This window comes from Alligator mississippiensis, chromosome 4 (assembly GCF_030867095.1).
Source record: "Alligator mississippiensis isolate rAllMis1 chromosome 4, rAllMis1, whole genome shotgun sequence".
Classification (NCBI taxonomy): Eukaryota; Metazoa; Chordata; order Crocodylia; family Alligatoridae; genus Alligator; species Alligator mississippiensis.
Genome location: NC_081827.1, coordinates 112,302,009 through 112,318,296, shown reverse-complemented (window position 1 = coordinate 112,318,296; position 16,288 = coordinate 112,302,009). Strand labels below are relative to the sequence as shown.

Sequence of the window (16,288 nt, the reverse complement as noted above, 5' to 3'; positions counted from 1 at the left end):
TGAGATAAACCTGGTTGAATGTAGTATCAGACTTAACTGATTTGGGTCAAACCGGTCTATGCAATGTCTGTCCCAGACCTAGATGTCTCTGCCTCAGTCCCGTCAGAGCTGACTTTTCTCTCTTTGGATTTATGAAAATAAATCTGCAGATAATTTTGTTTATTATTATTTTGGCATGCAACAGTTATTTAGAAACGTCTTCTAAACAAAAACTATTGTTGTGGAGGGTGTTCATGACTATCAACAAGCATGTTTTTACACTAAGGTCTCACTGACATTGGTGATGACCATGCTAGTGACTTTTCATTTAAACTAAATAAGAAAGCAATTAAATGTTGCTTTGTTTGGTGATAGCTAGAGCAAAAGAAACCACTGGCCAAGGCATGGACCAAAATAAGAAGGCCAGAGAGAAGCAAAAGATGGGCAGACTTGGCCTTCACTAAAAACACAGGATCTAAGAAATTTGGTTGAAGCTGTCTCTGAGTGAGAGAGACAGGAATCAGAATACAAACAGCCTAAAAAAGGAGCAGCATGAGTTTAACGTTGGGAATAAACTAAGAAAACAAGATATTTTCTTTTGGGCAGGGTGCTGACTGGAAGGGCAGGCTTAGAAACTGAAAACAAGGAACTTACCTTCTGTTATTTTGTCCCTTCTGTGCTCAGAAAAACAGGACTTTGCGTACATTCTTTGAAAATTAACAGGACTGCACTTTGGAAACACCTGATTCACATAATCTATGTCTCTACCTAACAGAAACAATCTGGTAAGATCCCAGATCTTGGCTAAGTGGTAGGTCAAAAAAGGGCAACAATACTGATGGGACCCAGTCTCCTTTAAAAAAAGGCGTTTGACTCAAACAAACACAAAAAATAAACAAGTTGTACACTGCACTGCTGCAACTCTGTATAACTCATCAATTGGACTTGAACTCAAAATCTTCAGCAAAAGCTTTCCCTATCTGAACTAAAGGACTTAATGCATTATTGGAAGAAGCAGCAAGCAGCCTTCCTGTGCGTTGCTGCAAAAGAGAGGAGAGGTATGACATTTACTAACCCATGGTTTATGCTACACTGTCAATCTACAGGAGTCCATCTTAATATATTTTTCAGGAACAAATTCCCAGCAGATACATTCTATAGACCTTGTTTTGCCAAGTTGTGTTGCCTCCTTCATGTTGCCTTCATGATAGTACTAAGAACTATTTTGATCAAGGAAGAACTGGATAGATCCCCTAGTCCTGTCATATCCACCTCTACCAACACATGCACATCTTGTTATACCATTTTAATTACAAGCAGAAATATGTGGAAACCCTTTCTTTAAAAATCAATATGCCAGTACTAAAATTTACTCTAATCTTTGTTATGCTGAACACTACTTGGGTCACAGCGAGACATGTATTTGAGTCTCATTTATAGTCTTACAAAGCACAAGGTCATGACATGGTGAATAATTTATTTTATTGACATTGTCTTTACATTGTATAGACATTTACACTAACATTGAAATATACTGTTTCCAAATGGGAAGCCTATTGAACAAAGCCACATAGCAAGTGATTAAATTGCATCTCTAAAGTGATTATATGGGACCCAATTATCCTAATAACCAGATCAAAGGCTTTAACATTAAATAAGTGATTAAAAACAATATATATCATAAGGGAAATCTAGTGGGGATAACTGGGATACAATCAGTAATGAAAGGCACCCACCTTTATAAACATAAGAGAAAATGGTCCTTTGGTGTGCTGCTTTTCTGCTGTATCTTGAAGCTACCTTGGCTTGGAGCCCCTGTTCTCTGGGCTGCTAAAGAATAGGGGTGTGTGTGTGTGTGTGTGTGTGTGTGTGTGTGTGTGTGTGTGTGTGTGTGTGTGTGATCTCAGTGTGAATGTTGTGATGGTGAGATCTGTCAATGCCATTCCTACAAGCCCTCCCCATCTTAGTTACAGAGCAACATTGATTGTAACCTTGGAAAGGACTACCCCTTCTCTATCAATAAAATCAACAGCAAAGGAAACATAAAGAGAACAAAACTGGTGGCCATGTCAGGGTTTGCTGGGAATTGCTTCCGCTGCAGGACTGCCGTGGACAGCGTCCACACCAGAAAAATAAGGAATGAGGAACCTGACACTTCCCATCTGAGATCCTGAGAAGACTCTGAAGTTCCTCTTTCCAAAGAAGAGACTGAAAGTATTCCAACATGTAAATTTTCATGTGAGGACTGAGGACAAGCCCCAGGTCCTCTCCCATGTTGCCATGTCCAGGTCCCTCATTCATCCCTGCCTGAGTAGTAGTTTCTCATCTCCCTTTCATGTGGATGCTACACATTTTCTAGTCAAATTTTTCTCTAGTCCACACAGATTAGCTAACAGATTGAACATCTTTAAGTAATGATGACTCACCTCAAGGAAAAAAAAAAACCCAAACAAACCTGCATTTACAATAATTAGTCTTAAAAAAAACTCCAAGTTAGTAAACTGAGTCACCTTCTATCTTCTGTGGACGTCAGAATGGAAGGAAAGTGTATGTTATTATAGTATGTTGTATAGTATACTACTATATTAATGTTGTATACTATACTAGTATATACTTCAGTTTTCTCACTGGGATCATATATCCCCTATTTGAAAGGGAAATGTTCAATTTGATTGCTCTGTAGTGTAAGGGAAGCTCTAAGTTGGATTTTCTTGTAGAATTATGGTAGCACAGGGAAAGAAGCAATAAATCAAAGCAAATCTGTCTTGTTTCATGGTGATTTTAAAAAGTGAAAAAGCAATGCAAATTTTCATTTTAGGAAATAAAGGGCAAGGTATCTTTTTTTAGGAGAACAACCTGTGGACTTGCTTTATGTTTTGCTCTGGATCCTGGATCTATATACACTCAAGTTTCTTCCTTTCTTTTACATGTCCAATTTAGATGAAATATTTGCCCCTGCCTGCTTTGGTTTTGCAAGTTTTGTCACTGCTTATTACAACTGACCAGTTACATTGCTGACCCTTGCCCAGTCTGGAAACATATTCAGCTGGAAAAGGCTAATTCCCCAAGTGTTGATGGCTATCAGGACAACCACTAGACCAATCAGATTTACACCCAGCCCAGCTTTCACCTATGAAAAACAAGCACATGAGAGCACAATCAATGTCAGTCAGGTAAAAAATGTTAACTAGCAAACTCAGAAGGCAGTAGTCTGGGTACTAGCAAGCTGACAATCCTCTGTTGTATAAAGAGCAAAGTAAATGTGCTGACTACAGTAGCAAAAAGGCCCAGTGAAGATTTTTGTGTGTGAGAGTGCAGACAGAGTGCCAGAAAGGAGGCCAAGAGTGCATGATAAATGCAATTCATCACATAGCTTCACAGTTTTCCATATGGACATCACCACTATATATTTAGCTCCTGGATTTACTTCCCACATGGCTAGCATGATAGCTACATGAAAAACTGCAGAATTATATGATATATTCATTTATCATATAATTCTGGCTTCTCCCCTTTCATTCTGCTCCTTAATCTCTTTCTTTACAGACTGCTATTATATTGGAGTTACAGAATAACATGAGTGATTTTGTGTTGCTAGTTCTTTGGTACCTTTCACAACCACTGTATTAATGCCAAAAAAATTAAGATGACATACATGCATACCTACAGCAGATATTCCGAAATTGTCAGCTACCATGAAATAGCTGTGGTGCAAACCAACCATCTGTTACTATCATGGTTCCCCTTATTATTTCCAGATTAGTCAGTGGTTTCTGTTTGCATCAGGGCTGGGGAATAAAACTATTCTCAGAACTTACCATGTCTTTGATCTGGCAGTGCCCATAACTGAAGACAATGGCATTTGGAGGGTTGCCAACTGGCAGCATCACAGCAAAGGAGATACACATGGTTACAGGAATCAGAGTGTATAAAGGGTTGATATGCAGGGTTTCTGACTGGAAAGACAAAGAAGGGGTGGGAGAAGAGAAGTTTCACTCTGCCATTTGGTTGTTAGGAGAAGGCAGAAAAAGTTATCTCATCTTAACTGTAGGATGGTTTGGTTTTGCAAGTTTTGTCACTGCTTATTACAACTGACCAGTTACACTAATAACCAGGATTATTAGAATCTCCTTGGTTCTTTACATTTTGAGGTCTAACAGTAGGGTAATTTTCCTTCAAGGAGTTGTAGAAAGCAGAGTACACTAAAAATTTCAGGTATTGTTTAACCAGAAACTTTAGTCAAACTTTTAACATGCTTTAATGGGGGTAAATGGGTTGTTTCACCATTTTCTTTCTCCCATTTACTTCTCCTGCCCCTTGGCACTGCAGGAGAGCTGTAGTCTATGCTGCTGCTTTTGGATCTAATTAACGCAGCTCCAAACTGCATCTAAGGTAAATCACTGTCCATTGAAACAAAGGGCTCCCCTCCTGTAGTAGTTGAACATGTGCTTCCATGGAACACTTTTCATTCCTAGTCTGGGGAATGAGGCTGCATTTTTGGACTCTAAATTCAGATTGCTTCCCTATCACCTCACCGTGTCAGTCATTAGGTTGCATTTGTGGAGAAACACATTTCACAGGTGAGATCCCTGGTAGACAGTATTTCTCATGATATAAAATGCAAAAATGAAGGCAGGTTCCTGTTGCCTTCACTGCAGTTAAAGCAATGGTTTCTGTATTCTAATGTAGGATATAAGTGGTGTCTTTCCTTCCACTCTGTCTTTGATGACAAACTCCCTTTCCACATTGTCTTGCTTTCACAAGTACCTCTGTTCACTCTTCCATGCTGTCCTTATACTTGGTCTGTCAACTTGTGCACCAAGCCAGCCCCCTCACTATATTTAGAATCCCCTTCAGAAGTCACTTCTTCCCTCATACAAAGTGAATAAGAGAAACATTAGCTAATGAATAATAGATATAAGATCTAATAAAAAGTTAAATCAAGCCTAAAGCTGTGTACAAGCTTCAGCAAGTAACCACATACTCTTATTGTGTGATCTATTCTTTTTCTTCCCTTATCTTCCTCTTCTCATTTCTGTTACTCTTAGATTGTAGGGTCCCTCAAGGCATATTTGCTTATTTTGAAAGGACCTCAATAAGACCTGAAAGCATATGGGTGGTCAGAGTATTTACTAATGATATCATATTGCACCCAGGCCTGTTGACTGGCTAAGGTAATGCTTCTAAACCTGACAGCACCACAGCAGCACTTAACCAAGTTCTTCATCAGCTCACAGCTGATACCCTAACACCTTGAGATAGTTCCCTAAAGCTTATTGGGAAACAACAGCTTAAAACCCCATTGTTTTTACTCACCATACTGCATAAAATAGGCAAGAAGATAGTTATGGTGGCTGGGTTACTAACAAACTCTGTTACCATGGACACCAAGATGCAGGCCAGCAGAGTAACAGCCCAGTAGGGGAGGCTGCTCAAAGACAACATCTGGCGCCCAATCCATGTAGAAAGGCCAGAGGTCTGAGAAAGACAATAATGACACAATGAGGGAGAACATGGTATACTGAGAAATGCAAACCTCTTGTCTGAGAGACTTTGTAATGAAGAATTTCACCAGCAAATTATGGTAACTTTAGTTCAGTTGGCCATTCCCTACACACCCACTTCAGCTTCATGAGTCAATGATTTCAGTCAGTCTCTAATAAACCCCAAATATAAAGTGGTCCATGTAGTTGCTTAGCAGATAGATCAAACCTGAATGGGTACAGAACTGTACTTCTTGTCTCTTCAAGAGCAGAGCAGAGGCCCGCTGAATGCTCAGTGAATGATGGGACATTACAGGGACTATGTCTAAATAAAATGTTCTCAGGCTATTTAGCACACTGGGACCCCAACCCTGATTGAGGATTAGGGTGCTGCTCTTATGATAATGATAGTGATATGAAGTCCAGTCATCAGGAGAGAGATTATGCAGCAAGTTTTTGAAATCCCCAATATAACTGACTTTCAGAACAATGGCCCAGAGATGTAGATGACACGCCAGTTGAAATTGCAGAGGAATTTTGTTGCCAGAACTGTCAGAACATCAAGGGGTTAAATAAAGATCTAGGCTTGTAGACATTTTAAGGGTCCATATACCCAAGTAATGGAGGATAACCTCTAAAATACTACCTTGCATCCAGCTGCTAAAGCATATCCTCCTCCAACAAGAACTACAATCTCCCAGGGCATAGTCTTCTGGAAGTCCTTCCAGGTAATTATTGGCTCCATTGAGTTAATGTTTGCAGAATTCTCTCCATCTCCTATGTCAAAGCAAAATAAAAAATAACACAGCTAATGTTGCATTAACAATGTTACATTTCTCTAAATTGTAGCGGATATCTCACTGATTTCTGTCTGTGTGACATTAAGCATATCTGCTGTAATGTACTCTGTATATAGCTACTCTTAATGGCCCATCTGCAAGAGACAGCTAGTACAGAATGCAGCTTGCTTCTTCTATGACTGTCTATGTCTCAGGAAGAAGGGTGCCTAAATTTTCTGATGCTTTACCAGCTTCTTATTGGCTTCTGTTAGTGACACTGTTGGTTATAAACTCCTGTGGCTTTTAAGTCAGATCTATTTGAGAGACTAACTCTTTTCCTATGTAAACTGTGTACAAACGATTCCTAGATAAGAATGTTTAAGATCTGGTTCCTATTTCTGAGGAGGTGGTCCTCATCTTTTCACTCCTAATAGAGCCATAATACCATACAAGGGCCATTTATAGTCCCAGTCTTTCCTGTGGGTAGTGCTAACTTACTTTATGGGGCCAGTTTTTGTACTGAAATGGACTTTGTGTTAATGCAGTTTTCCTAACTTACGTATTTACTTGCAGCAGCAATGAAATACTTGCATACAATTTCTAATAATTATTTGGAGTCAAGTTGGAGGGTTCATGCCTTTGTAGATACTGGCATAGCCCTGCATAACTGATCCCTGATCCTGATTGTGGCTTCTGAGTGCTACCATAAAGTAAATATTAAATAACAATAATATTTGTTATCAAGAAGAAAATGATGGTTAATGTTGCCAGAGAATGGCACTGCATCTCCCTACATTAGCAGATAACAATAGGAATAGACCCAGAGACTTTTTTGTGTGTTAAGCAGTCGCTCACTTTTCATGCAGTCCCAATATGACAAGGGCTATGTCCATCTGCATTTTGCAACAGTCTACATTGGAATTAACATAGTGGTTCTCAGCCTTCTCTAGATCATAATCATATGTTACAACAGAAAAAGTTTAGGGAAGTAAAGGGAAGATGGGATGATGGCCATAACTTCTTGAAACTTGTTTGTGATCAAATGGCTTAAGAAAGATATTGAGGAAAAGGTCTGATATGATAGAGTATGGAGTATAAGAAACTGAATTGAGGCATTTGCTTGCTTGAGAAAGATTCTTCTGTCTTTGAGACATTTGCAGAGACCACCACCATACAGCAGAAACTCTACAGGTGTTGAAAAATGGGTCAAGTTTCATGCAAAAAAAGTATCTTCTCACCTTCCTCCTTCTTTCCAAAACGTGGTTTCTTTGCTGGGATCAGGAAAAGAAGAAAGCCAAGGAATACAGAGACAGTAGCATCAGTCCGGTAGCCTTTCCTAAGGAAAAAACATTTTAATTATAGCAAAGACACACTAAAGGAAGTTTGCTGTAGTAAAAGCATGGGTGCAGACCCTGTTAAGGGTGTTTTCAGTGGCAAGGCTGGGGAGGTAACCTTGTTAAGTTAACTCATGTTTGCTTGAGTTCTTTTATCATGTTTCTTTCTGCAACATATCATCTATGTATTTATCCCATATATTTAAGTAGACACCTATTTAAATTAGGGTGGAAGCGTGCTGCACAGCAGCTTCTTTAATTCTGCTCTTTTCACCACATGTCCCCCTCACTACTGAATGGTAGAGGGGCTCTAGCAGCCCTGTCACTTGCTGCTGATTGGCCAGGAAGCAAAAACCATGCCATATTTTAAATCATGGTTTTTGTCTCCCAGTCAATCAGGAGCAAGTGGTGAAAGGTGGGGCTGATGGGGCCCCTTGGCCAATCAGTGACAGAATGGGTTTTGGGGTAGGGAGAGGGGAGTGCAGTGAAAAAAGCAAGATTGAAGGAGCCCCACTGCAAAGTGCACTTCTGCCATGATTTAGGTAGGTCCCTAATTATAAGGGAAAAGTGAAATAATTTCAGCTTGTTCCAGTGCCAACACAAATAAAATAATGTACTTTTATCTCTCTAACAGTGCGTTCAAACTTAGCCTAATTGAGGACTATCTTGACTTTTTGCTAGAATCCTAAAGATTAAAGTGAGTCAGGTTCCAGGTTACATGATCTACCCAAAGTACATTGATGACATCTTCACTGTATGGACACATGGGAAGGAATTTCTGAAGACATGTCACTAGGTCTTTAATAACTTCCACCCCTCCACCAACTCTGGAATGCTCTACCCAACAAATTCATTTCTTAGACACTACTGTGAAGGTTTGCAATGGCTACATTGCCACGATATTGTATCAGAAATCAACAGACCACCACAGCTACCTTCATACCACCAGCTTTCATCCTAAGCACACCACTAGATTCATCATCTACAGCCAAGCTCTTTGTTACAACTGTATCTATTCTGATCCCACTGACTGTGATGCACACTGTAAGGTTCTAAAGTAGGGATTCCCACCATTACAATACAACACCAAAACTACAGACACTCAAATCAACAAAGCCAGACTTAAACCCTATGCTGACCTGGTTTGAACACCTTAGATACATCATTAATAACCTCCTGGAAAGGGCTGGCTGTCTTAAAGTAGTCATGAGGGACAAACCTGTCCTCATCATAGGCAGCCCCCCAACCTTAAATGGTGCCTCTCAAACAACAGGTTACCCAACTCCCAGTCTCACTGAGGCACCAGACCTTTCATCAGATTCAAATGCCTTCTGTGCCTCAACATTGATATAGACCATCATTGGACCAAATAACATGGATTATAACAAATGAGGTTTATTAATGTGCAACTCGAATAATGCCATATATGCCATCACCTGGTTACAGTGCCCCTCTGCTGTCTACACCATACAGAACAGACAGGGTGATCCCTACATGAAAGAATTAATGACAAACAAACTGACATCAGCTGTAGACGGACACATAGGCCTGTGGCAGACTACTTTGACCACGCTGAACACTCCATCACTGACCAAGTTTTTAAAAAAATATTTGAACATGAAATTGCAGAACAAGACATCATTCCTGGACTGGATTACGTTAAGTATGGCTCAGACAGGAACTATATAGATTCTTATTCCTTTACCTGCATTCATTTTTGTGGCTCCTTTGATCCTATGGGTTTGCTGCATGTTTGTTTCCCTCTCCTAGCACTGCCCCCCTCCTCCCTCTGCACCTTACTTGTCTTTTGTATTCTAATTTCTCTCTCTTATATACTGTGCATGTCCTTTCACAGCATCTGATGACGCGAGTTTCAGCTCATGGAAGTTTGTCCTATATATATCTACTTTGGTTAGTCTGTAAGGTGCAGATCTACCCCACCTTCTAGTTGACTTTAGACAAATGTGGCTAATTATGGGCATGTCTACACCTGCATTTGATCCAGGATCAGTTTACTTGTGAGTAAACTACTTGTCAGAAAGTGATCGCAGGCAGGCATCTACACACGCAGAGATTTGGGAACAGATTTGCTGCTCCTAGCTGCAAGCTGCTTCCACTTCCTGGGGCCCTGCAAAGGGCCCCTGTTGTCACCAGGAGGAGCTCGAGGCTTTGGCTGCACCTGCCAACAGCTGACAGCCATTTTTTAAAAGCAGCTCTACTCCCTGGCTAGCTGCTTTTCTGGCCAGAAGCAGCATGTAGAAGCCAGGACCAGCACGTGGCGGCTCTCTCACTGCAGCCTCTGCCTCCCCATGCCATGGCTGCTCCAGCCCCTTCCCCTGCCCCTGGCAGCAACACCCAGCACCCTGAGCTCCTGCTGGCCCTGCTGACCCCAGCAGGGGCCCACCACTGAGGCCCTGGGCAAGCAACACACCCACCAGTGGGGGCCAGAGCACTGGGTGTGAGAGGCGCTGGCCAAGCACTTCCTCCTGTACTCCTCACTGTAGCCTGCCTGGACAGCCACCCCGCCCCACCACCCACCCCAGCACCAGGCTCACTGCACACAGTCCTCAGGAAAACACACCACTGCCCTCACAACAAATAGACTCCCCATCCCTCCCCAACAACAGAGCCCTTCTCCCCTCCTTCCCCAACAACAGAGCCTCTCCACCACCCACCCCATCCACCACCAATAAAACATCCTCTTCCCTGTGCAAACTATTTAAAACAAGTGAAGTGATGCGGCTGTGGAAGTGCCCTCCTGGGGTGGGGGTGCCTAGAGGGCAGAGTCCAGGGACAGGCAGCCAGCACCCTGGCCTCTGGCTATTCCCCCATGGGTGTGCACGCTGAGGCATGCCCGGTATGCAGGAGGCACACCCAGGAGCAATGGCAGCTGCTGGTTCCCTGGCGTGGGTGGCTCCCCCTCTGGCAGCTGGTGTCCAGGGCCAGCAGGGCCAATGTGTGGTCCTAGCTTCACTGCTGTTCCTGTCCTGGGTGCTGCACAAGGAGAAGTTTGCATGGACTGAGGGGAGCCTGACTCACTATGCACTGCTACTGCTGTTTGCCATGGTGCCCCGGGTACACCGGTGGATCTGGCATAGGACCCTGAGCTTTGGCAGTGCAGGGAGCAACCCCAGGCTGCCCTGCAACCTCTCCTGCAACCTGGAGGGTTACCTGTGGCTGTGCTACACATCCCTTCCCCCCACAGCTGAGAAGGACATCATCACCAGCATCGATGCATTCCTTGCTGTGAGGAGCCCATGCCTACCTAGCTCGGAGCACGTGCTGTTCAATAAAGTTTTGCACATCTCCTGCCTCCCCCTAGTGGAGGACTTACCACATGGCTGGGGCTGGTGGTGCAGTGTGGTGCAGGGCTTGATAACTGATAAGAAAGTAACTAACTTCTCAAAGAAGGATGAACCTGTACCACCTGTCTTCCCATAGTGCAGGGCTTACCATGTGGCTGGGGCTGGTTGGCCCTGGCTGGTGGTAATGGCCTGCAGCTCTGGGTGGGCTCATTGGACAGCAGGGCACAGTGTGTGAGTGCCTGGGAAGCCCCAACCCCAGGAGGAGCTGGCACTGCTGACAGCTGGCTGTGTCATGGCTGGCACTGCCTCATGGCTGGGACTGAGGCTGCAGTGCTATCGGGACAGGGCTTGGCCTGGGCTCCCTCAGCTGCTGGTAGAGGCTGCAGGTAGGGAGCTCGGCAGAATGTGCTGCTGGCACCTTGAGAGGCCCTCCCCAGCAACATGTCAGGGTGAGTGCCAGGCCAGAGTAGGGGCTCAGGCAGGTTGCCTATGCTGCAGTACACAGCATGGCTCCAGCCTGGGTCCTGGGGCATAAGGAAGTCTGTCAGCTGCGGCATAAAGGGCACAGTCTTGAGGGAACTCCCTGACTGATGGGTGTAGTCGGAAATGGAAACCCACCGTGTTCTTGACCTTTATGCAGCACTGCTGTGCTGACTGGTCATGCCTGCACTCCTGAATCCAGCCTGGAAGCCCCTCATAGACATGAGCATTGGAGCGCCCACTCTGTGCGAACTGCTGCCACACCTTTGTCTCGTCCCACAGGCCCACAAAGTCGCCAGTCTCCTCCTGTGACCAGCTGCAGTCCTGGGAGGTGGGGTGTGACATCAGCAACAAAGCTATTGGGCTCCCACTCTGGGCCTCCAGGCCTCTGCGTGGCTATCCCTATGCTGCCAGGCCTGGACAGCTGCCTGCAGCATCCAGTGCAGAGGCATGGAACTGGCAGCCACATGGTGAGGTCGAGCCCCACAGCACCTGCAGGCTCTGGGCAGTCTGCTGGGGGTGTACTGTGAGCAGCTGGAGCTGGCCTCAGTAGCTAGGAGCTACCTGCAGCTGGGCCCAGATGCTGGCAGGCCTGGCAGGAGCCTGCAGCACCCTGCAGGCCTGGACAGCGCAGGCCTGGCAGGCATGCAATACTACAGTGCCAGGCAGCGGCACCGGGGTGTAGGAAGGCTGGCACAGTTGGCCTGGGGCCTGCACAGGGGGACATACTGGCCTGGTGTGGCCTCAGGCTCCCTGCATCTGCCCTGCCTTCCTTGTTGGTGTCTACACGCATGTTACCATGCAGTAACTACTCGCCAGTAACTTTGTTACTTGCATTTGCAGGTAGCAAATTTACTCACAAGTAGCGTTTTTTACTGAGTAGTAAGCCTGTGCATGTGTAGATGCACACGCTTACTGTGCAGAAAACCACACTACTGCACAGTAATGCGTCTTATGTAGATGTACCCACTGTCTCACAGGTTCCAGGTAGAGTAACTCATAGATGCTTAGTAAAAGAAAACATCTTAACAGATTCATACCAGCTGAATAACTTGCACACTGTCTATAAAAACATTCTCATGCAAGCAAACAAGTATGTATAAATTCATATGAAGATGTTAGATATTTTCAGTCACAAGTACAGATGCTTACACTTTCAAATGAGGAGGCATGCCTGTGCATAAGTAACTTTGTAGAGAATAGCTGAAGGCTTAGTAGATGTCCTTCAGAAAATGTATCATTACATATGAAGGGTACAAACTCATGTTTGCTTTTTATTTGAGCCAGTGTACTCTAGCCAGACACAATCATTATTCCAGAATGGCTAATAATAGTCTCATCAAATCTATGAATCTACTAATCTATTCCACACAGCTTTCTAATTAAGAAACAGAACTTCTTGTAGTATTCCCATTGAACCCACAGTGATAAAAAATTATGTTAGTTAAGAGATACTAAACATATTTTGGGAAAAAAAAACCTGGACATTATCTTTGTGCATGTATGGGAGAATGGGGAGGATTACTGAAATATATATATATATATATATATATATATATATATATATATATACACACACACTTATTTGGGAACTTATCACATCTCAGAGGACCTGCAGATTAAAAAAAATATCTTGGCCTGGGCTTCCTCAGCTGCTGGAGGAATATATATATATTTTTTTTTAATCTGCAGGTCCTCTGAGCTGTGATAAGTTCCCAAATAAGTCCTGAACCTGAAAAACAGAAATTCTATTGGAAATTTACTTTCAGTTTGAATTTGAGTTTGAAGCAAGGTGGAAATCTTAAAGCACTGGAAGAACAGAAATTAAAATATATAAATATTTTAAAATCACATCTCATGTGTCCATACAATAACGCTTATATATGTGTACATGTGCATGTGTGTGTGTGTGTGTGCGTTTGTCCACATAATGACTCTTTCTCTCTCATATACAATATCAAAACAAAATGTCGAATTGTTTCCATATATGTGTATATGTATGTGCCTATACATACATATACATACATATATATATATATATAGTGTATGTGTGTGTGTGTGTGTGTCTATACAATGACTCTCTCTTTTTCATATATATATATATATATATATATATACACACACATATATATATATACAAGTAAACATTCTGTTTTGATATTGTTGCAATATTATATACATTCCATATAGGATAATGTGTTGTCTTAAGTGTACTTTTAATGTCATATAAAAGCCTAAATTGAATGAAATAAAAGAAAAAAGACAAACCAATTCATTTCAACATTTTGCCACCAACATTTCTGCTTTACTGCAAAACATTTTGATTTTGACAAAATGAACAGTCTCTGTTGGAAAACAATTCAGTCAAAAACATTTTTACAGGCTTAGTATGAATGATAACTACAATCAAACCCAACAGCACTGACATAATCTTGGGAGCTCCCCTGTACAAACTTTTTTTTTAGTGTGTGTTTTAATTTTGGGTTTTGCCCTTCCATTTGTTCCCTTTGGAACACATTTAGCTTATATATTCTAACAGAAGCCTGTGATCTGGAGAACAAGACACAATTTTGGTTGTGTGGACAGAAAGTGATAAATTAATGAAAAACGTCAAATTAGGATTTGGATTGAAACTAGGATTTATCTTGGTTGAAAGGGCCTGGCCTGTTGAAATTCTATGGTCAATAAATAATCAAATAGCCATGCTAGAAGCCTCTAAAAACTTGCTTTATCTTTTTGGAACTGATAAGAAAGAAACTTACTTCTCAAAGAAGGATGACCAGCCTGGTACAAAACCAGGCTCCCGTGTAAACCAAAGCAAGGTCATCAGAATGAAAAAAAAACCAGTCACCATTTCAGGATAGCTACAGGGAAGAAAAAAAAAGAAAGAAAAGAATCTGAGATCAGTACTAAAACCCAAAAGCAAATTCCAAAGGGAGGAAGGAATTAAAGAGGAATTAGGAATTGGTTCCAACACAAAAGCAATAAATTCCAGAAGGAGTAGAAAACATGAGATCAGTCTGAACTAGAACTTTACATTTGGTTCCCAGCTGTTACCAGCCCAAGACAGAAAAAAAATAAAAATAAAAGCAGAGTATTTCATTATCTGCATTTGCACTTAAATTTTTATATGTATTTTAATGTCTCAGGGAGATATTTATGAAGCCAAATCACTACAATATTTTTCTTCTTATATATTTACATTATTCAGAAACTGAAATACTGTGACAGGAAAGAGCTTGCATTATTCTTGTGCTGTTGCTGGCCCTCTATAGCACTGTTCAAAAGCCTACGAAAAGCATAACACAGATGCTCATATAAATAAGCATACATATTTAAACACAAAATAAATACCAAACTAGAGCTGGCCTGAAGGGAAATAGATTAGATTTAAATTAAATAAAGATTTAGGTTCAGCAGCTGAATTGTGGCAATGGGTTGGATTCAGATTTGATTGTTCTAAAGCTTTGCAAGGCATCTAATGAAATTTGAGCTAAATGTCCAGAAATCATTCTGGAAGAGTTGCTCTCATGAGATGATCTTCACGCCCAGGCTGAAAGGTGAAGAAATTACAAAATAAGCTCTTCATATGGGATTTCTGCCACATCCAATGCAGAAGTGGAAAGCAGTTCTTTTCTGTTTTGCCTTCAACCTAGAGCCAAAACTGGAGGGGCAAATCCAGATTAACAAACTTGAATTTGAAGCCAGTGTCCTCCTCCCTTCTCCCTCCCTAAGAAACAAAAATTCATAGGTGTTTCTATTAAAGTTTCTGGGTGGGTGTCATTTTTGTATGAGACCACACACCTATCTTGCAAAGAAAGAAAAATAAGTTCCAAAATAAAGGAGCTGAATAATCAAGAAGGGAGTACTGAGAAAACATATCCATCATATGACACAAAGGCAGCATGGAGGACAAAAGAAGTGATTTGTTCCAACAGGGACGGGAAAATTCCTCAAGAATAGAGATCCTTTTACCTAATGTTTCCCAATTTCTCATATTCTTCTCGAATTCTTTTCTCTGACAATTCTTCCCGTTTGGTCTTCTTCTTCTTGCTCACAGAACAAGTCTCTTTAAAACTGAGGATAATTTGGCAAAGGAAAATGAGAGAAGGGAGTCAGATATCAGAACAAAATCAATTTAGTACACAAATCAGGCAACAAGATGAAAATACAGAGGACCCAAATCTCACAGTTGTCTGAGCTTTGCTTTCTGCAGGACCTGGGAATGAAATGGGAGGTGGTTGTTGTATATCACCTTTGCACTCTCCTAATCCCAGGGTTACTGGGAGCCACTCCAAGGGAGAAGCAGTCTGAAGGCTGTTCTAACTCTTTCCAGCTGATAAGCACTTTAATGCAAATTGGTAATGGCCCACAAAGGGAGCCATTCATGGGCAGATCTGGGATTTTGAAAGGCAGGGTGCAGATGGTATGGCACATCATCACATATAAAACAATACACATTTTCCTCCAGTTAAAGAGAAACTAGAAGCTTTATCAATACGGTAGGGGACTAGCACTATATTATTCAGTTTAAGATTAAAGCAAAAACAAATACAACTTTAGGAATGTCCACTAAGTTGTTAAATTATATATTAAGTTTCAAAAAACAGAACAAACTAGGCAAAAAATAGTCAAAATAGTCAAAAGATGTTGTTTCATTAATCCTGTATCATTTAATTAATTGTATCTCTCTTATTCAGAATCATAAAACAAAATTTAGCCTTCTTGAGTATTTTGAAAACGCCTCCAATGTTTCACTGTCAGTCATTTATCTACCAGAGTTAATATTACCACACCTGACATAAGGTTTTTGAGCTGAAGCCAAAAAATCTGCAGGGTTGTGAAACAGAAGAGAGACATTACCAGAAATGGCAACAAATAGCAAAACTGAAAAGAAAAGGATAGTTTGACTACAGGAACATCAAGGC

General features: G+C 41.8%; 1 protein-coding gene across 1 annotated transcript in view; it reads right to left on the bottom strand.

Annotated features, from left to right (window-relative positions):
* Positions 1–1,444: 1,444 nt before the first annotated feature.
* SLC13A4 (solute carrier family 13 member 4) overlaps positions 1,445–16,288 on the bottom strand; it is a 41,952-nt gene continuing 27,108 nt past the window's right edge. Inside the window, exons 10-16 of the mRNA XM_019489234.2 lie at positions 15,336–15,437; positions 14,123–14,224; positions 7,480–7,577; positions 6,109–6,239; positions 5,296–5,457; positions 3,798–3,935; positions 1,445–3,109 (exon numbers count right to left, since the gene is read on the bottom strand). Of these exons, the coding sequence (XP_019344779.1) occupies positions 2,972–3,109; positions 3,798–3,935; positions 5,296–5,457; positions 6,109–6,239; positions 7,480–7,577; positions 14,123–14,224; positions 15,336–15,437 (871 nt within the window). The 3' untranslated portion in view covers positions 1,445–2,971. The remainder of the gene's footprint in view (positions 3,110–3,797; positions 3,936–5,295; positions 5,458–6,108; positions 6,240–7,479; positions 7,578–14,122; positions 14,225–15,335; positions 15,438–16,288) is intronic.